Source organism: Sus scrofa, chromosome 17, assembly GCF_000003025.6.
Source record: "Sus scrofa isolate TJ Tabasco breed Duroc chromosome 17, Sscrofa11.1, whole genome shotgun sequence".
Classification (NCBI taxonomy): Eukaryota; Metazoa; Chordata; class Mammalia; order Artiodactyla; family Suidae; genus Sus; species Sus scrofa.
Window position 1 is genome coordinate 38,316,199 of NC_010459.5, and position 21,310 is coordinate 38,337,508.

General features: G+C 45.0%; 1 protein-coding gene across 1 annotated transcript in view; it reads right to left on the minus strand.

Annotated features, from left to right (window-relative positions):
- GSS (glutathione synthetase) overlaps positions 1-21,310 on the minus strand; it is a gene marked incomplete at its 5' end in the record, with an annotated part of 26,055 nt that continues 4,745 nt past the window's right edge. The window contains 11 exon segments of the mRNA NM_001244625.1: positions 1-545; positions 1,425-1,614; positions 3,042-3,123; positions 3,603-3,797; positions 6,732-6,798; positions 8,249-8,326; positions 8,428-8,508; positions 13,117-13,233; positions 13,918-14,057; positions 14,367-14,442; positions 16,822-16,967. Coding sequence (NP_001231554.1) covers positions 422-545; positions 1,425-1,614; positions 3,042-3,123; positions 3,603-3,797; positions 6,732-6,798; positions 8,249-8,326; positions 8,428-8,508; positions 13,117-13,233; positions 13,918-14,057; positions 14,367-14,442; positions 16,822-16,967 — 1,296 coding nt within the window. The 3' untranslated portion in view covers positions 1-421.

The following is a 21,310-nucleotide window of genomic DNA, read 5'->3' on the forward strand; positions in this document are numbered from 1 at the left end:
ATCAGCAAAGTAGTTTTATTTAAGGCAGAGGTGGGGAAAGGCGGTGCCCTTCCACCCTTTTCCTCCTACCCCTCAGCTCAGTCCTATCCCAGATCAGACACACCTGCTGAAAGGGCTGACAAGGGGCTGACAGGAGGGTGGCCGGGTTAGGGACCCTTAGGTCATATCAGCTTCTTCTGAGGTATACTTATACCCTGAGGATTCAGGGGTCCCTAGATCATACCTAAGGGAAACCACAGCTTTTCTGGTCCTCAGATGGGAGAGCTTGGGGAAGGGACCCAGCATTCACCCTTCCATGAAGACCCTGAAAATCTCTAGAAGAGACTAGCCTTCCCAGGTAGTGGGAGGGCAGCTAGGAGAGGAATAAGTACAAAGGATAGAAGGTCTTTTGATCGAAGTCCAGGCAGCCCTGGCTGTGCCCTCACACAGGGTATGGGTTGTCGAGGACGGCCACTCCTGCTGCCACACCACCATCTGCATGCTCAATGGCTTTGGTTCGAAGCAGATGTCCCACGTGCTTGTTCACCACAAGTGTCTTTCCCTGCCTATAGAAAGGTGGACAGGAGACACACAACTCCATCACCTGGACTGAACCCCCAAACCCAAGACTTTCCTTGATCCTAGCTGAGCAGTACGTGGGTGACTGACTACACCTGAGAAAGTGCTAGGATTTTAGAATCAGATTTGGGTTTGCCTCCTAGCTTGAATTTATTAGTTCTGTGTCTTTGAGTAAGTTACTCAGCCTTCCTAAATATCAGTTCCCTCGATTTAAAATAGGTATAATACCTCTCACTTTGCAAGATGGTCATGAGGATTAAATAGAACAGGAAAAGTACTTAGCATGATGCTAGGCTCGTATTTCATGTTCTATAGCTGTAAATTTCCTTCTCTACCTCTCTTTCAAGATGGCTGTGGGGCAGAGGGCTGGGGAACTGGCAGGCAGAGACGCTGCAAGTGGAGTAGTTCAAGGGAAGATTATGGAAAGGGCACGCTCTGGCGGGGAGCATGGTAGGACCTGGTATTCCTTCTTTGCCCTGACCTTGGAGTATTTTGTACAAAGTGGTAGGAAGGACTAGGAACTGCTCCTTACAAATTCCCCAGTCGTCCTCTCTTCCTGATACTCTGATGCTCAAATCCAAATCCAGAAGCCATTCAGCTCTTCAAAGCCACTGTGTATCCTCTAGCTGGCCCATCCCACCTTTCTCCAAAATTCCTTGTAGCCTGGGAGCTGGACCCAAACTCTTTTCTTCCCTGGGGTCTCCTAGTCCGGGATTATTTTCTCATCCACCCTGATACTACTTGGAATTTCCTTTATGGTTGCAAAGGACTTCTCCTCTGAGTTTCATTTGATAGCCCTGTGATGTGGGCAGGTCTTGGGTCCTTTGCCTCATTCACTAGATGAGGAAACATGTTGACTGGCTCACCTGACATAGACCCCGAAGATGCCCAGCTCGGAGATGCATCGGACCACTCGGGCAGGGCTGCCAGGTCGTAGCAGACAATTCTCAAAAGGTTCAGGTTCGATTTTCTCCATGAGGATGTATGAGGCTCTCTCCTCACTGTCCTTCAGCCGCTCCAAGGCCTGTACCATCTCCTCCCCATATAGGTTGTTACCTGCAATTCCACGAACAAGTCACCTTGGACTCTCTGTCCACCTCCACCCTGTGCTCCTGCTTCTAGAGCCATGTGGGCAAGTCAGGAGCCTCAGTTCCTGACAAGCCAGGGCAGGCCTGGTTTGTGAGGAGGTAATGTCACCTTAACAGGAGAGCCCTTACACTAGCAAATACACCTTCCACCTGGTTCTCTATCCTGCCCTGGTTCTCCTCCTGCCTGTCTATTGCTACTACTCCTCCACCTCCCTGGCTGGCTCCTGCCCCTCTTAAATTGGGATTCCCAAGGAACTGGTCTTCCACCCTTGGTCTCTCTCCTACATGTATATACTTTTTTTTCAGGGAGATCTCTTCCAAACTTCCATCTATATCCTATAACTTGTTAACTCCCAAATCTTTAACTAAACTCCTTGCTCCAGACATCACATATATATCCTACAGGCTCCCAAAACAAACTCAACATGTCCAGACAGAACTCATTATTTCTCCTTGAATCTGCTCCTCCTGGACCTTCCTACAGCCAATCCAGTGGAAGGCATTCCTGAGTCATTTAACTCCTCCCTCTCCATTACCTGTCACTAACTTGAACATGTTTCTTCAGTCTGTACTCCACACTGTCATAAGCCCATGCCCAGCACTCTACACTGTGCTTCTGGACAACGGTGCCAGCCTCCTCTATGGTCTCTCTGCCACCACAGTGGCATACTCATTTCAGGACATGTTCTACAATGGCTGAAACAGATCCTGGATCAATCATGTGTCCCCTCCCTAAAACTCTCTGATGGCTTCCTACTACCCTTAGGATAAAATCCCACTTCCTACATATAGTCAACATCTTTTATAATCAGGTCCCAAATCACCTTTTCCAACCCAAATCCCTGCTTCCCCCACCTCCCACACTGTATTCCAGCCTCACCAGTTACTCATTAATCTCCAAACATACCACACATTCATGGACTAGTGCCTATGCTGGGAGTTCCTCCTTCTATATGGAATGCTCTTCCCCCTTTTCCACCTGGGAAACGCCTATCTAACCCTTAAGGCCAAGATCAAAAATCATCTCCTCTGGGTCCATGAGGCAGACATGATGCCTGTCTTCAAGGATTTCAAACTAGGTGTGAAGATACCCAATCTCCTGATGTGCCCCCATCCTGCTTTCCCACAAATCACCCACAGGCACCTCAGGCTACACCTGCCCAAACCCTCCAGTGCTGGTTAGTCATATTCCCTTGTGCTCCACAGCCCTTGATCACAGCATCTCCTGGGATACTGTTCTAGGTAAGGGCCAGTGTTAGTTCCTCTTATATCCCCCAGAGCCTGGGACTGAGCCCATAGTCTGGGACTGTGCCCATAGTAAGTGCTGATTGGCACTGGTGACAGCCTGCTAACTCCCTTTTCACTGAGCAGCTCTGACAAGGGGGAACCACCTACCTCCACCCTCTCTCTGGGGCTTGAGCACGAAGTGGCTAGGGGCAGCAATGGCCTCAGCGATGGCCTGGTCCCCTTCTTCACCCTGGCAGGAGGCAAGAAAGCTGTCACCAGCAGTCTTAGGCCAAAGAGGCAGGAGCCAAGGTCCTGCTGGTTGTATAAACAGCATCAGAGGAGGAACAGGAGGGAGAAGAGCCATATGCCCCTTCAGGCTGATGCTACTGTCTGGATGCAACCCCTAACAAATCCCCTAGTGCAGGGAGTACAAGGAAAATAAGCTTTCTCTGGCAACGGTTCAGGGGCAGCAGGAGACCTAAAAAGTGAGTATAGATATTCCTCAGTTCTCACTCTCTGCCTTAGCCCCTTCCCCTGGTTATTATCCCCATCTCCACCTTTGTTGAGGGAGCTTACAATGGATTCCAGCCCCCCATCCCAGGGCTCTAGGGGTTCTCACAGCATCAGTGACCCGAGTCGGGCCCACTGGCAGTTCCAGCTTCCCCAACACATTGGGCTCTTAGCCCCTGATACGAGGCCCGTGGTGGAAGAAGCGGGTTGTCCACGCACCATATCCAGTGAATAGAGGCCAGCAAAGGTGGCACGGAGGCGGGCCACAGCCTCGGGCTGGTCAGGGAGCAACACCTCCAGCACGCCTACTCTGCTTAGCTCCTGTTGCACCTTCTTAGTCCCAGCCAGCTGGGTGGCAATGTCTGGGCACTTGACAGCACGTGATCTCTCCAGCAGGAGGCGTGCTTCCCAATTCTGCAAAGAGAAGAAACCAAGAATTCCACTTAATTTCACTTTGGCAGTCCTTTAATGAGCATCCATCAAGTGCCAGGTATCTTCATATTCATTATCTCCCAGGGTCACTGCAACATCCTTGTGAGGCAGGTGTGGCCCTCTTAATAGGCAGGACTCTTGCCCTCAGGGAGCTCACAGTCCAGCACAATGACGCATGACTATAATTAAAAGGGAAAATGACAAAAGGTGAAAGGGTGTAGAAAAATTGATGAGGCAATCTGAAGAGGTGGGATACTTTATGAACTCTTCTTCCTACTGTACTACAAATAAAATTCAAACTCCTTACCATGGCCTATAAGATCCTGTAGGATCTGCCTCTTTTCTCCTTTTCTGCTTCATTCCACACCATCCCTCCACCCCCTCCCACCTTCCAGCCACACAGGTTTGTCAATCCTCAAACACACAAATATGTCATCTCCACTTCAGGGCCTTTGCATTTGCTGCATTTCCCTCTGCCTGGAATTCTTGTCATTTTGGCTTTTCCAATGGATGGTGGGATCCTTCTCATGTTTAATTTTCCTCTCAGAGCCACCTCCTTAAACCACACTATTTAATGTGGGTTTCCCCATAATTCTCTATCTTTCACCCTGGTGTTTCATTCAAAGAGCTTCCTCCAGCTAGGAAAAAAAAAAAACATTTTTTCTACTTTTGTTGACTTTCTGATGACCATCTCCCTGACCACACTGTGAGGTCCATAAGGCCTGGCCCCTTGTTGGTCTCATTTCCTGTTGTATCCCCAGTGTCTAGCAGTGTTTAGAACTTTGTCAGTGCTCAGTATTTGTTACTGTTGTTTAGTGAGGTGAAATCTGAGTGGACAGGTAGAGTCTGACAGGTGAGACTCAACAGAGAAGAGGTACTCAGGTTAACATGAGCAAATGAGCAAAGGTCTGCAGGTGAGTAACTGCAGGATGACTAGTCTGGTGGGCTCCGAGTTTAAGGTATGACAAGCAGGGAAACAGAAGAAGATTATGCCTCCCAGTTCCAGTCCCCCTTCTCAAGGCACCAAGAGGACAGTCTGTCCTCGACTCCAGACATCAAGCTGCCCACAGCAAGATCAGGGCTATGGCCGGAGAAGCAACACCCCAAACCCACTCACCCCCACCCATGCTGTCCTTCCTCTGATACAATCAGTCCACATGCAGCACTTTTGCTTGGTCTTCACCAATAACCCCAGCCACCTAACAACTAGGCTAGTGTTCTAGGTAGAGTTAAAGGTACCCAGAATATCAGAGATAAACCCAGAAAAGTATCACATTATGGAAAGTAGGGAAAGCAAAACTCAGAGATGAGCAGGGGCTTGTTCACAGTCACCTAACAAATCACTAAGCCTAGCAGACTTATTTCCATGTCTAAACCTGGTCTGAGTTTCTTAGTTCCTTAAAAATGTTCTCTTCCTGGAGTTGGGAGCCCAGGGATGCAGGTTTGGCCCAGTGAGTTGGGGATCTGGTGTTGCCACAGCTGCAGCTTAGGTCACAGCCATGGCTCAGATCTGATTCTTGGCCTGGGAACTCCATATGCTGCAGGGCGGCCAAAAAAAAAAAAAAAAAAAAAAAAAAGGATGTGCTGGGGTTGTGGGATGGAAACCCTATAAAATTGGATTGTGATGATCATTGTACAACTACAAATGTGATAAATTCATTGAGTAATAAAAGTTATCTTCCTTATGCATTAATTTCTTTCCTTGTTAGCTCAATAAAGTTTTCTTTGGCCCCTTCACCCCGACCCCTTGTCCTGGAACCTGGATCCATTTTTCCAATAGTGAGTTTTTCTCTCATCTAGTCAGCAAGTTCCCACCACTAGCTGCTTTCTAAAGGAAAGGATCATCTCTAGAGCTGCAAATTCTGTGGCACTTCTCCCTGTACAGTTAAGCCTTAAGGAGGATCCTATATTTAAAGAATTATAGATCTGGAAGGAGCTCCCTCCATCTTTAGTGTAGTTCCCTTAGTTTATAGAAACTTAGTTCAGAAAAGGTCAGGAACCTACCCATGGTCACACAGAGGCAGAGCCAAATGCTCATGACCCCCCAGTCTATCGCTCATGCTATTTTCTAACTTATTTCCTCATTTGTCTTCTCCCAACTGAAAGTGGGCTTCTCAACTTCTCCAAGCCCTGGATTAGGGGCGGGGGAGGAAAATGATATACTGGAAATACTATTGGACTAAGAGTCAGAAAGCTTGGGAACTCCCTGTGGGACCTTAGATAAGCCCCTGCATCTCTCCAAACCTTAGTTTCTCCATCTATATAATGGGGATAATTATATATCTTACAGGGTGGTTGTAATAGGATTAAATGAAATAGTAGATGTGGAATATAATTTTTAAACCACATGGTAGAATAGCAAACTAAGGTGATATTATCATTACTATCATTAACATGAACAGACAAGTGATAAAAACTTTCTGATGCAGATAAGAAAAGAGGTGACAAGACGGAAATGATCAGTGGTGTGACAGACCTGGTTTGCACTGGCTAGCAAGAGTTGATTGCACCTATCTCTCCCTAAGTCTGTTCAGATATGTTAAGTTGGGTTGCTTTAAAATTGGCCATGATGGGAGTAGTTACACCATAGAAATCAGAAAATGCTACAGATAGGAACTTCCCTCCCTAGAAAGATGTTTGTTAAACATTTACCAGCATATCTCAAGGAACAATGTGAATGGCTGAAGCACTATGGATTCCTGAGGAACCAGATTCTAGTAGACAGTGTGTGTATAGAGAGTGAGAGGCAGCAAAAAGCTTGTGGGAGCCTAGGAAGTTCCTGCAGCAAGTTCCCTAAGGAAGAATTGAGGCCAGTGCTCAGGGAAAAACCTGAGTTGTTGGGACACCCGAGTTGAATCTCTGAGGAATGATGGTGGGTCCCATGAAGCAAAAAATGGTATAATAGAAAATACCAACCTGTAGACTGTACTGACTTGGTATGTAGCCATCCCGGAAGTAAACCACAGCAACTTCCTGGCCGTCCCTAGAACACAGGATGGAGAAAGCTGCTGTGTTAAATTATAACGGATGTGTTCCATGGTTCAATCCATTTCAGAGTGCATCAAAATGCCTTTGGCTTCTTTGAAAGTCAGTCCACAGGGATAGCCTGAACAGGGATTCATTGGAAATGCGAAAGCAGATATCCACACCATCAGAGCTTCTGATGAAAAAAATGGAGGTGTGCACTGGGGAATGCTTTCTCATATTCCAGATTCAGAGTCAGGCTAGTAAGGCCAAAAGGAAAAAAGAAGGCAACCAAAATCAAATTAGGTAAGTTTTTTTAAAGGTGGGCCCAAAATTACTGAGCGGCAGAATCATACTGCTGCACCTAGCAAAACACACTTGTATTTGCACTGCTTAAAGTAGCTAAAACCAGGCTGAGATTTTTTTAAAACTGGGGTGGTGGTGATAGTGGTGGTGTGATGGTGGGGCTAGAGACACAAAACATGAATGTAGTTAAGCCACAGACAGTCTTTTTGAACTTATCCCCCTTTTCTTTTTTTTTTCTTTTTTGGTCTTTTTGTCTTTTAGGACTGCACCCACGGCATACGGAGGTTCCCAGGCTAGGGGTCCGAACAGAACTGTAGCCGCCGGCCTATGCCAGAACCACAGCAACGCAGGATCAGAGCTGCATCTGTGACCTACACCACAGCTCAGGGCAATGCTGGATCCTTAACACACCAAGCGAGGCCAGGATGCTAGTCGGGTTTAGTAACCACTGAGCCAGGATGCTAGTCGGGTTTAGTAACCACTGAGCCACGATGGGAACTCCCCCATTTCTTTGACTTACTTTATATTGTTAGGTTTATCTGGAAAGTAAATTAGTGATTTCGTTTTGTTAAGATAAAAGCACATTTTGAAAATAGTAAGTGGTAGTGTGAAATGCCAGGAGATTTTTAACTTTAAGAATCACAAATTTCTAGGTCTAAATATGCATGATGTAAGCCACACTACCCAAATACATGATACTGAAGTCACTCGGTGGTGGCTCCTGAAGGGAAGCACAGGGCCTGGCTTGGAATACAAATCCAGGCCCTTTGATATCTTGCCTGAGACTTCAGAGAGCAACCCCCAGATCAGTCATAGAATGAGCTGGCTACGCATCTACCTCCCTGACTGCCCAGCCCAACTGCCCAGGCCTAAAGGCAGGAGGGGCAAGAAAACTTTTGGGAGCACAGAGCCATATGAAAACCAAGGTTATCCAAAATGTCAACAGCTCTGATGTAACCCTCTAGAAGCAGAACTTGGCCAGCCTTCTCCAAAATTTCCTGGGATGATGGGGTATTTCCAGAATCACCCTAAAATTCGGAGAGAAGGAAACAAACCATCACATCTCCCAGAAGAAAGGATCATTTGGGGCAAGTGGGCAGCAGGATGAGTTTCCTAAACCAGCCTTCTATTGGATCCTTGGGAACTGCTCCCGGAACACTTACATAAATAGCTTTCGGTCTTGATCTAGAGATCCTTTTTCAGAGATGTCTTCAAACCTTCGCCGGATTACATGGATATTCCTGGGAAAGATGGGAAAGGGTCAGAGAGAGTGGATGCCCTGTTCTGAGTGGCTCTCCCCAATCCTGGGGCCACATATAGAGGTCTCCCCTCCTTTACTTACCTGGCCAGTAGCTCATTCTCTATGGCACGCTGGTCAAATATATTCCTTTCCTTCTCTTGAGCAACCAGTAGCACCAGAGCACTGGGGAAAGAGCAGAGGTGGCCCAAGGTGACTACAAAGCTTGTCTTCCCTCCATCCCACCCCCTTCAGGAATGAGAATGAGAACACAGCTCCCCTGAAAGAATACAGAGGTTTTCTCAACCCAGGACTGCCTCAGGCATATACCTGAGGCTACAGCACGTTATTTCCTAAAAAAAGAAAACTTGAAAAAATGAAGTCTCCGCCCTTTCTCCAGCAGGTAGATGAACTACTGTAATGATGTCAATTTTCCATGCAAATTAAAATATCGATTTAAAACCCAGGAGGACTTTTTCATAGAATTTAAAACAATGATTCTAGGGTTCCCATCGTGATGCAACAAAAACGAATCCAACTAGGAACCATGAAGTTGCGGGTTCAATCCCTGGCCTCGCTCAGTGGGTTAAGAATCTGGTGTTGCCATGAGCTGTGGTATAGGTCGCAGACGCAGCTCAGATCTGGTGTTGCTGTGGCTGTGGTATAGGCCAGTGGCTAGAGCTCCGATTAGACCCCTAGCCTGGGAACCCCCATATGCCGTGGGTGCAGCCCTAGAAAAGACAAAAAGACAAAACAAACAACAAACAATGATTCTAAAATCTTTTGGAAGAATAAACAGGTGAGAATATTGAAGGATATTTTGTAAAAGAACATTGCTGAGGGTTGGGGGATAATGATCCTATTACTAGATTGTAAAGCATATAATAAAAGAGTGTGTGATTATCACAAAGAATATTATAATAATTCAATGGAATCCCCAACACAATCCTATAAAAAGCCAACTATGAATAAAGCATTATCTCTTGGGGCCTCCCAACATTTCTGTGATGTACACAGATCCCTGTTTGTTCCCATAATATTGATGGGATCACTGAGGCTTACCTGGATTCTTCCTCTCTGCCTATCCACGTCTCTTAAAAAAGCAGGAGCTCAAAGGCTCAGGGAAATGCTAATGCCAAAGAGCTATCTGTTTGCCTACCAACCAAGCTATTTTAAGTTGTCAAGGATAGGTCCAATCACCCACCAGACTCTTTTAGGGGCAATGTTCAGCAGCACCAAATTCCATTTTGCGCAAGGCTTCTTGCTGAAACTCTTGGGTAGGCAGACTTGGCTCAGGATTCTAAGTGTGGATTCCTGACCTCCTGTACTTGGTCTCTTATCTGTTTGTCTCTGCTTCTCCCTCGCTCAGCTGAACCTCTTGGACTACACTCTGCCTGACTCCTTCCTACTTACAATACAAATCCTAGGATGCCCCCTCTCCTGGCCCGCCTGAAAACTCTTGAGGTCAGACAAGACATTAGGCTGAGTCTTGGCTTTGAGTTAAAGTATCTTGAGAGACAAGCTAGAAATGGTGCTTTCACAATCCATCTTGTCCTGAAAGAGTCCTGAAAGCCAATGACCTTGCTCTTTACTTTGTAGCCTGATCTGCTCTGCTCATGGGTGGGAAGGTGGCATTTGGCCCAGGCTGGCCCACTTTCAAGAAAAGGCATAGGAAGGAGGCTGCAGGCTGTAGGTTAAAGTAGAACTGCATGCTTTGGTTAATGAAGTCAGCCTGTACCCTGCCAAATAACTGGAGTCAGGCTAAGGAGAGATATTCTACTTCCTGCCTTCAGTTCTGAGCAATCTGTTAGGAGCAGGACTAGGGAAGTTGCCAGCCAAGAAAGGTGAGTGGCAGGAGCCTGCTGACTGGCAATGAGGACCCTAAGTCCCAGTTCTGGCTCTGCCAGTGACTATGGCATTGCTTGGTAAGGCAGTTTCTTTCCCTGGGTCCTGATTTCCTCATACATAAGACAAGGGTGTTAAGTAGATCATAGTTCCCAACCTTTTATATCAAGAATACCCATTTCTTATCCTTACTCATTCTAACCAAACACTGTATTTTAAGAGTTGGAATAGGAGTTCCCGTCGTGGTGCAGTGGTTAACGAATCTGACAATGAAGCATGAGGTTGCCGGTTCAATCCCTGGTCTTGCTCAGTGGGTTAAGGATCAGGTGTTGCCGTGAGCTGTGGTGTAGGTTGCAGACGCAGCTCGGAACCAGTGTTGCTGTGGTTCTGGTGTAGGCTGGCGGCTACAGCTCCGATTCGACCCCTAGCCTGGGAACTTCCATATGCCGTGGGAGCGGCTCAAGAAATGACAAAAAGACAAAAATAAATAAATAAAAGAGTTGGAATAAATGTCTAAACTGACATCATGATACATTTCCAGACTTCCTTTAAAAAATTCTTTTAGGGAGTTCCCATCGTGGCGCAGTGGTTAACGAATCCGACTAGGAACCATGAGGTTGCGGGTTCGATCCCTGCCCTTGCTCAGTGGGTTAATGATCCGGTGTTGCCGTGAGCTGTGGTGTAGGTCGCAGATGCGGCTTGGATCCCGCGTTGCTGTGGCTCTGGTGTAGGCTGGTGGCTACAGCTCCGATTGGACCCCTAGCCTGGGAACCTCCATATGCCGCGGGAGCGGCCCGAGAAATAGCAACAACAACAACAACAACAACAACAACAACAACAAAAAATTCTTTTAGGAGTTCCTGTCATGGCTCAGCAGTTAATGAACCTGACTAGGATCCATGAGGATGCAGGTTCAATCCCTGGCCTTGCTCAGTGGGTTAAGGATCTGGCATTGCCATGACCTGAGGTGTAGGTCGCAGATGTGGCTCAGATCTTGCATTGCTGTGGCTGTGGTATAGGCTGGTAGGTGCAGCTCTGATTCAACCCTTAGCCTGGGAAACTCCATGTGCCAAGGGTGTAGCCCTAAAAAGAAAAAAAAAATTCTTTTAAAAAGTATACTATAAATTAATGAAAATTCAGCTGCTCTACAAATGCTTGAGCCTCAGTTTTTCAATCTATACTATGGGACCATTCCTCTTTGAAGCAAAACAATGTAGTAGAGAAGACTCAGGCTTCAGAGTCAGATAAACATGAATTCTAAACTTACTAGCTGAATGACTGTGGACAAGATGAATAACCTTTCTGAGCCCTCAGTTTGTTCTTCTAGTGTTCCTTAAATGGTAGTTTTACTATTATTGTAATAATAGTTTTATAACTTTATGTATAAAATATTATTATTTATAAATGGCATTATTTATAAATTATAAATAGTAATAATTTATAAATAATTCATTGTTATTGTTATTGAAAGTACTACATAATGACCCTCGTTGAATTTTTTTTTGTCTGCACTCATGGCATGCAGAAGTTCCCACACCAGAGACTGACCTCACACATTGGCAGTGACAACGCTGGATCCTTAACCTGCTGAGCCAATAGGAAACTCTTCCTCATTGAATTTTTTTAAAGCATTTTTCAAATCTATGATTTCATTTAATTCTCACTACCATCCTTTTAGGTATTATTATTATTGTCCCCATTTTACAAGTGAGGAAACTGATGTTCAGAGAAAAGAACAGACTTTAGCAAAGGTCATATTTGGGTCAGCAGAAGTGCCTATTGATTTCTCAAAATCAGGGAATCCAACCCACAGCTCCTACCTACCAGTGCCTAATTCTGGCCACATGAGTCTTTTCTCTCCAGTAGTTCCCTAGCTGATCCATCTATAGCTTCACTCTCTTAAAATACAACCTATCCAAGGGTTGTACTTCACGAAGTATTTGTCTAATGACTTCTAAACGCTCAGAATCTGAGGTTTCTGAGTCTTAGTGAGGCTTGGAAAGCCCAGAAAGGCTCTCTTTGAGGCAATAAAATGATTAAGAAGGCAGGTTCTAGAGGGAAGTGGACTCCGGGCTCAACCACCAACTCACCACTTGACCATGAACAATTCACTTCTCTGAATTTTAGTTTCCTCATCTGTAAAATGGGGGAGATGAACAGTATCTATCTTAGAGCGTTTGATATGAGGATGCAGCGTGATCCTGTATGTGAAGTGCTTAGCACAAAGTGTGGCACTAGTAGGTGCTCATTACGGGTGAACTACTAATGCTATATTAACATTGCAACAACTGTTAGTAGAGTGGCCCCTCGCTTATCCAGAAGTCACTTACCTAGCATCTTTACACATCTGGATCATGGCTGAGAAATACAAAAGAAGCAAAAAATGCCCCTGAACAGTTAAAACAGACACTACAAAATCCCTAAATCAGAGCTTATGCATTTACTCATCAAAGAGGCCCTCACACTCATTAGACACAAATATAACAGATCATTTGCTTTCCTAAACTACAGCAAATCAGAAAGGAGGTATAAGGATATGAGTGGAGGATTATAAATTCAAGCACAATGATAGCAGTAAGAAATAAGAGCTGTTAGTAGGGAAACAGACAGAAAAATTATGAATATGACATTAAAGTCTAACAATTGGGGCCAGTAGTGCAGGCAAACAGCCTCTCCCACTCTAGGTAGCACCTCTGCATTACATCGCGATGCAGTCACTGACATCATGATGACCTCTAGCCAACAAGAAAAGATTAAATTATCATCAGCCTCTCTTATTTAAGAAGGAAGCCCAGAAACCCCATGAAAACAATTCTGGCACTTTAAAGGGAAAGCTTCTGTTCCAAGAAAAACCCCCTCACTGCCTAACATTATCAGGCAAAGAAATTAATGCATCCATGAATGCTGAATCTGCAGCAGGATTCTGCTGCCATGTTGTCTCCCTCTTACTTGGCTGAGCCGTAAAGCTCCCAGGCTTTGGCAATCCCCATGGCCAGTCCCTTGCTGGGATTATTGGAGAGGATCTTGGCAGCTTCTTTGGTCTTACTCAGGACATTGAGAACATGTCTGTTGGAAGACAGAGGTACACTTAGTAACTGGATGAACCTGGAAGACCCTTCTGCCCATGACTCACACTTTTACGAATATGACTTTGTGAATCAGCTAAGCACTAAAAAGCATCTTTCCATCATACACCTGTAGGATCCACATCTGGCTAGAACGTGCTGGGCTGCGCTTAGCCTGGCCCTAGTGTACATGCCCAGAAGAGCCCTGAGACCTTGTGCTTCTCCTCTACACCAGCCTCCCAGTGAACTGAAACCCCTTTCCCTGAGCATCAGGTGCTGTATGGAATCCTGCTGCAGACCATGTAGAATCACAGCAACACTGCTGGCTAGAAGTGGATGCTACTTGGGTCCAGTCCTCACAGGGGAAGCGCCTGTTCTCTCTCCGTTCTGATCTTTTTCAGGCCTTTAAACATGTAAGCTCTTTCTTACCTCAGGCCCTCACAGATGCTATTCCTTCTGCCTGGAATACTAACTTGTACAATGAAAGGACGGGACTGGATGAACCATGAGATTCTTTCTTTCCCTGACATACTAAGACTGATCACAAAACTGTGCTACAGGGTGGAAACACCTGACCTGAGGCCCAGGAAGGCATAACCAGTGTTGGAGATCCCTGCCCCCACCTGCGACTAGGCTCACAGGCTGTTACCTCACCATTGTGCCTAGGACTACCCAAGAGACCTACCGGTGCACAGCTGGGGTGCGGGAGGCTAGGCCCCCAAAGCTGGCAGAGATGGTATTGATTTCAATCTGTTTCAGGGCTGAGGAGCCATCTGCGTTGTGCTGGAACATGTAGTCTGAGCGATTCAGGCCCAGGAACACAGTCTGTGGGGAAAACTGAAGGCTAAGGACATCTGCCCAGGGGCCAACTCTGAGGGCCTAGGCATGGAGCAGATAGGTACCAAAACTCTATGCAGAGACTGCAGGTGCCAGCTAACACTCCCAAACCCAGTAGAATCATTCTTTTTGGTCATCCCAGGATTGGCCACTGCTGAACAAACCCAGTGGGTACCAGTTAGAGGCTGACTCCCATGAGCTCAGGGACTGGGCCAAATTCTTCTGGTTAAAAAAGAGAGAGAGAGAGAAAGATGGGAGGGGAAGGTCTCAGACTGGAGCTGAATGGGGACTGGTTACCTGGGCAATGCCTTCTTTCAGGACTTGCTTGTGGATGTCAAAAAGACGAGCAGTAAAGTTGTCCCTTTTGATGGTGCTGGAAGAGGAAGCAATATTTTCTAGGCTACATGAGACATGAAAGGTCAAGGATTTCCACTGGTTCCTGAATCCCCTCTGGGTCTACTGGCCCAAACTTGAACACCCACACCAATCCAGTAGAGAACAGTGGTTTAGAATCCCACTCTAGAGCCAAACGACCTGGGTTCAAATCCCAACTCTACCACTCACTACTAGGCAACCTCAGAGAATTGTTTCACCTTAGTACTTCAGTTTGCTCATCTGTAAAATGAAGATGAATATAATTATATTTATATCATAGAGTTGTAGTGAAGAGTAAATGAGATCTTACATGTACAAAACTGAATATCATGTGTAGTCCCAAAAAGAATTCAAAAATGGCTTTTGATAAAACCATTCTGTACTTGAGTAGCTCTGCTGGCTGGTAAGCTTTCTGACTGACCTTACATTAGCTCTCTGTGGCTTCCGAGGACTAGTCTTTTCCACCTCTTCCATGGCAGCTCTCAGAGATTAGAAGGTAGCAATTATGTTCTGTACCCACAAAGATTTTTCTGACTCAAACTAAATATCCGTTTTTTTCTTCTTCAACCAGTCCTCATATGATATGCCTTCTGCAGGGAAGCCTTCCCTATCTGCGTCAGATTCCCCCTATGTGGACCTCGCATAGCACTGTGGACCTTTCCCTTATGCACTGATTGCAGGTGTAATTTTCCATTTTATTTGTGTGATTAGTGTTCTCTCCTATTTGATGATAAACCACATGAAGGTGGGGACCATGTCTCTGCTAGCTTATCATCATGGCCAAGGATGCTGCTGTGACATGTGACATGAGGGAGGGACCTATCCAGTATGGTTTTCTGAAGCCTCAGGAAGAGACACCCACAGGTAACTAACTTTTTGCCTCTCAAGATTCAGGGCAGCCTCTGCATGCCTGCTCAAGCCTGACTCCCAGGCTCACCTTATTACAGGGACCCCACTGAGCCCATGGAGCTTAGGCCTGCCCTGAAGTTCCTCTCTTCCCCAGCCGGCTCTTTCATAAGAGCTTTTTTTTTTTTTTTTTTTTAAACGTATGTACACTTGAGTTCATTATAAATACACATAGAAACCAAAGGACCACCCACCAGCTCCACAGGAGATTCTGGGACCTGGGAGAGGTGGCTGGGCAATAATTTAGGGAACAGAGCAGGAAGGGGGAATTGCATATATCAATGGGGAGATTAGGAGAGGAGAGCTCCTAACTGGACCGGCCTCTGGAAAAGTTGAGGCACATTTTCCCTTTTCTGAAGAGGTGCTTCTCTTCAACTCCAGAATTTAGGCTGCTATTCTGACACGTGTGATGCTGAACCTCTGCTCCACAGCTAGGGTTTGTGTGTATTTTAGAGGGGAGGGGAACAGCGAAGGCAGGGGTTGCAGAGATGGGCTTTGGAGAAGGTCTCACACCTTCCCTGCATTTTAGGGTAGAGGTAATAAATTATGCTGCTCATATTTCCCACGATCCAGAATCATAGCTACAAGAGCTGGACCCTTCCTAAGAAAGCTCTGTGGGGAAGGTGGTGGAAAGGTTTGTGCATTCAGATCTCACTGGTTTTTTTAGTTCCAAGTCAATGGTTTCCAAGCTTCTTCTCATATTCACCCTTACACCAATGAGCACATTTTAAAAATATTTTGTTTTTGACAAAATAATTGTTTCCTTTTGAAAATTAATCAGACATGTAATTATACATAACATAATAAATACAACAGATATATTCTCCCTCTCTCTCCAAACACATACACACAATTTAATTCTAAAATAAAGAACTTAGTTAATTCTAAAATAAAGAAATATCTCTTGTCCCAGGGCCATAAGAGGAAAAGAGATAGAGAGGGATGGAGGGAGTGAGCCATTTCATGGGTTCTGTATCCTTGTGAACTGGGGGCGGTAGCCAGTCTGTAGCCCATCCCACCGGAGATAAGAGGCCTGAGGTGACAAGGAAAGGTCACTGCTTAAAAGAAATAGGAAATCTGACTTTAAACCTAATAACCCTCCCCTCCCCTGTTTAATCTAAAACTAGGCTGACCTTCCCTAATTCCAAGTGGAAATTTCAGTCTTCAAAACAGGGGATCAAGAATCAAAAAATCACAGAATGTCAGTTTTGGAAGGCTGCTTAGATTAAAGCCAAACTCCCATTATACAGAGGAAGAAATTGAGGCCCAGAGAAAGAAAAGAACTTGCTTGAGGCCATATAAATAACTGGAAGCGAGACACTCTCCTGACTTGTACTAATTTTTGTTTCTCCTGGGGAGTACCTGTCCCCTAGCGCACCAAGTCAGCTCTCGGGTAATACCTTATGACCCCCAGTCTTCTAGTCCCTTGGTTCTAGCAGCTCCTGGACCTCCAAGCTCCACTGCCCCATACCTGGAGAGAGTTTGCTCCAGAAAGGAAGCGTTCTGACTGACAGCATCCACCAGCAGGTTGAAGTCCATCTGCACAGCATAGGCCTGCTCTAGCAGAGCACTGGGGACCAGTGAGGGGAAGAGTGTGAACGGGGCATAGCTCACCACCTGATGGAGGAGAGAGAGTGGGCGGGAAGAACACTTGTGAATGGGACAACATGAAACTGCAGAACACACACAAAATGCAGAATAGTGGTTGCCTCTGGGAATGGAGGGAGGAGAACAGAATGAGAAATAGGTACAAAGGGAACTTCTAGGTTTTCCAATACTTCATCTCTTTACATTAAAAAAAAAAAAACGATTAGAAGCAAAATGGCCAAAAACGAATAAACAAAACAAAAATTAATAAGCATTTACTGTGTTCTCAGGACTATTTTAAATACATGGATTCATCATTTAACCCTATGAGAACCATACTATTATTATCTGTACCCAATAAATAGATAAGGGAACTCATCAGAGAGGATAAGTAGCATGTCCAAAATTACACAAAGCTGTTTGTTAAGTGACACTGGAGTCTGAACCATGGCGATTAGTAAAGAACACCCCCCTACACACATGCAGACTGCTCCAAACCAGTTCATACCCAACCAAGCCCAGTCCCTTGCCTTCTGGTTCAGGAAGAGGGAGAGTAATGACAGAACAACTGCGGCAGAAGTGAACTTTGGCTCCCAGAGTGGAAGCCAGGAGTGGTTTTCCCCCAGTGCTGGAGATGGTGACCCAGTTTGCCAGGCCTGGAGTTCAGCTGCATTCTGACTTCTCTGCCCTTTGGCAGAGCCAGGAATTCCTATCAAAATACTCATGACATTTTTCACCAAACTAAAACAAATAATCCTAAAATTAACATGGAACCACAAAAGACCCTGCATTGCCAAAGCAACCTTGAGAAAAAAAAGAACAAAGTTGGAGGTATAGCATCTCAGACTTCAAACTATACTACAATTTAGAGTAACGAAAACAGCCTGGGACTGGTATAAAAACAGACATAGATCAATGGAACAGAACAGAGAACCCAGAAATAAACCCATGCACATCTGGTCAATAAATCTATAACAAAGGGAGCCAAGAATACACCACAAGAAAGAAAGTCCCATCAGTAAGTAATGCTGGGAAAACTGGCGAGCCAGATGTAAAACAATGAGATTAGAACATTTCCTCACACCATATACAAAAATGACCTCAAAATGATTTAAAGACCTAAATGTAACCTGAAACTAAAACTCCTAGAAAAGAACATAGGCAGAGGACTCTTTGACATAAGACAAAACAAAAAGATAACCATAGAATGGGAGAAAAGATCTGCAAATGATGCAACTGACAAGGGAATACTATCCAAAACATACAAACAACTCAACACCAAAAAAACAAACAACCCTATCAAGAAATGGGCAAAAGACCTGAATAGACACTTTTCCAAAGAAGACATAGAGATGGCCAACAGGCACATGAAAAGATGCTCAACATCACTAAATAGAGAACTGCAAATTAAAACAACGAGATAATCACTTCACACCTGTCAAAATGGCTATCATTAAAAGGTGTACAAGTAACAAATGTTGGAGAGGAAAGGCAACTTGTGTACACTGTTGGTAGAACTTAAGTTGATGCAGGTACTATGGAAAACAGTATGGAAGTTCCTCACAAAACTAAAGATAGAACTACAATATACTCCATCAATTATACTTCTGGTACATATCTATAAAAATTGAAAACACTAATTTGAAAAGATGCATGCATCTCAGTGTTCATAGCAACACTACTTACAATTGCCAAGACATGGAAACATGCCAGTGCCCACCAATACGTGACTGGACTTAGAAGATGTGATTCACCGACTAGGAACCATGAGGTTGCGGGTTCGAGCCCTGCCCTCGCTCAGTGGGTTAAGGATTCTGGCACTGCCATGAGCTGTGGTATAGGTCGCAGACGTGGCTCGGATCTGGTGTGGCTGTGGCGTAGGCCAGCAGCTGTAGCTCCAATTTGACCCTTAGCCTGGGAAACTCCATATGTGTGGGCACAGCCCTAAAAAGACAAAAAAAAAAAAAAAAAAAAAAGATGTTGTTCACACACACACACACACACACACACACACACACACACACACTGGAATACTACTCAGCCATAAAAAGAATTAAATACTGCCATTTGCAGCAATACAGATGGACTTAAAGAATATTAGTGAAATAAGTCAGACAAAGACAAATACTGCACATAGCTTATAAGTAGAATCTAAAAAATAATACAGGAGTTCCCAGTGTGGCTCAGTGGTAATGAATCCAACTAGTATCCATGAGGATGCAGGTTTGATCCCTGGCCTTGCTCAGTGGGTTAAGCATCCCATGTTGCTGTAAGCTGTGGTGTAGGTCACAGACATAGCTCAGATCCTGCGTTGCTGTAGCTGTTGTGTAGGCTGGCATCTGTGGCTCCAATTCGACCCCTAGCCTGGGAACTTCCATATGCTGCACATGTACCCCTCCAAAAAAATACAAATGGGAGTTCCTTGTGGCACAGCAGGTTAAGGATCTGGCATCACTGCAGTGGCTCAGGTTCAATCCCTGACACAGGAACTTCTACATGCTGCAGATGTGGCCAATAAATAAATAAATAATAAAAATAATACAAATGAATGTATATGCAAAACAGAAACAGAGTCACAGATACAGAAAAGAAAGGGGCTTCCATATGTGGTTACCAAAAGTGGGAAGGGACAAATTAGAGGTAGGAGACTAATAGATACAAACTACTACATATAAAAACGATAAGCAACAAGGCCATAGCACAGGGAACTATTCTGTTAATAAACTATAATGGAATATAATTTGCAAAAATACTAAATCACTATGTTGTACACCTGAAAATAATATAATATTGTAAATCAACTATACTTCAGTAAAGGGAGTTCCCATTATGGCTAAGCGGTTAACAAACCGACTAGTATCCAGGAGGACACAGCTTCGATCCCTGCCCTCTTTCAGTGGGTTAAGGATCCAGCATTGCCATGAGCTGTGGTGTAGGTCACAGATGTGGCTCAGATCTGGTGTGGCTGTGGCTGTGGCTGTGGCTGGCAGCTGCCCCTCTAATTTAACCCCTAGCCTGTGAACTTCCATATGCCATGGGTGCAGCTTAAAAAGACAGGGGGAAAAAAAAACTATACTTCATTTAAAAAAAAAAAAAAATGTTGGCTCTGACTTTTTAAAGACACTCTGGAAAAAACTGTCAACAATGCTTGCCTCTTGGGAGGGAAAACAGTTATTGGAGGAAGGAGATTTATTTATTACTGACTACCCTTTCGAATTTTGTCCCCTGTTCATGAATTCAAAAAGCAAATTAACTCTCTAAACACTCCAGGAGCCAACTATTTAGTATGCACAGAGCTGGTCTGTAGGCCTTACAGGATAAAGTTCACACTCTTCTTCCACCCAACACCTAAAGCCTCCTGGCTGTTCTGACTTTGGCCTGCCTCTTTCCCACGATTCCCATTATATCCACAATGTTCCCTGCATTCAGCTGCATTCTCTTGAACATTTTTTACCTCTTCCTTCCCCCCCGCCCCTTTTTTTTTAGGGAGGGCCCTCCTGAGGCAGGAAATTCCCCGGCTAGGAGTTGAATCAGAGCTGCAGCTGATAGCCTACACCATAGCACAGCAATGCTGGATCTGAGCCACATCTGCAACCTACACCACAACTTTTGGCAACACCAGATCCTTAACCCACTGAGCGAGGCCAGGGATTGAACCTGCATCCTCATGGATACTAGGCAGGTTCTGAATCTGCTGAAACATGACAGGAACTCCATCACCTCTTCCTTCTTTGGAGCCTCTGCCATGCTGTTGTCTCTTTAGATCTGGTTCAAATACTACTAATGAATTGCTCCTTCTTCCAGGTGTCCCACACAGTATTGTGGGAGAGGCAGGTAAAGCATGGAATTTCAGAGCATGGACACAGAAGGCAAAGTCCTTGGCTTTGAATTCTGGCCCTGCCAGTTACACCACCATTTAAATGACTTCTGGCAAGTTACTTAACTTCTCTGGGCCTTGGCCTCTTCATCTCTGCTGTGATGAGGATTAAACGAGTTAGAGATTCCAAAGTATTTAGAATAGTGCCTAGCATGTGGTAAATACTCAATAAATGATAACTAATATGGTGTAGCAGGCTGCCTATGTTTCCTCATAGAACTGACAATATTTAATTTTGTCTTGTAGTGCATTTTACAATCAGACCATAAGTTCCAGAGGCTAAGGCGTCTGGCTGACTCACCTCTGTGTCCTCAGTGCCTAGAATGACTTGGCATAGATCAGGCACCTGGGAAAGATTAGAAATGAAATCCCCTCTACCACCCATACACATACACACACTTCCTGTCTTTTTTCTCTGGATTGGGAATCTCACTGAGTACTGGGCCTTTTTTAGGTCCCATTAACTTCCAGAAAGAGCAAGTGTTGGACCTTCACA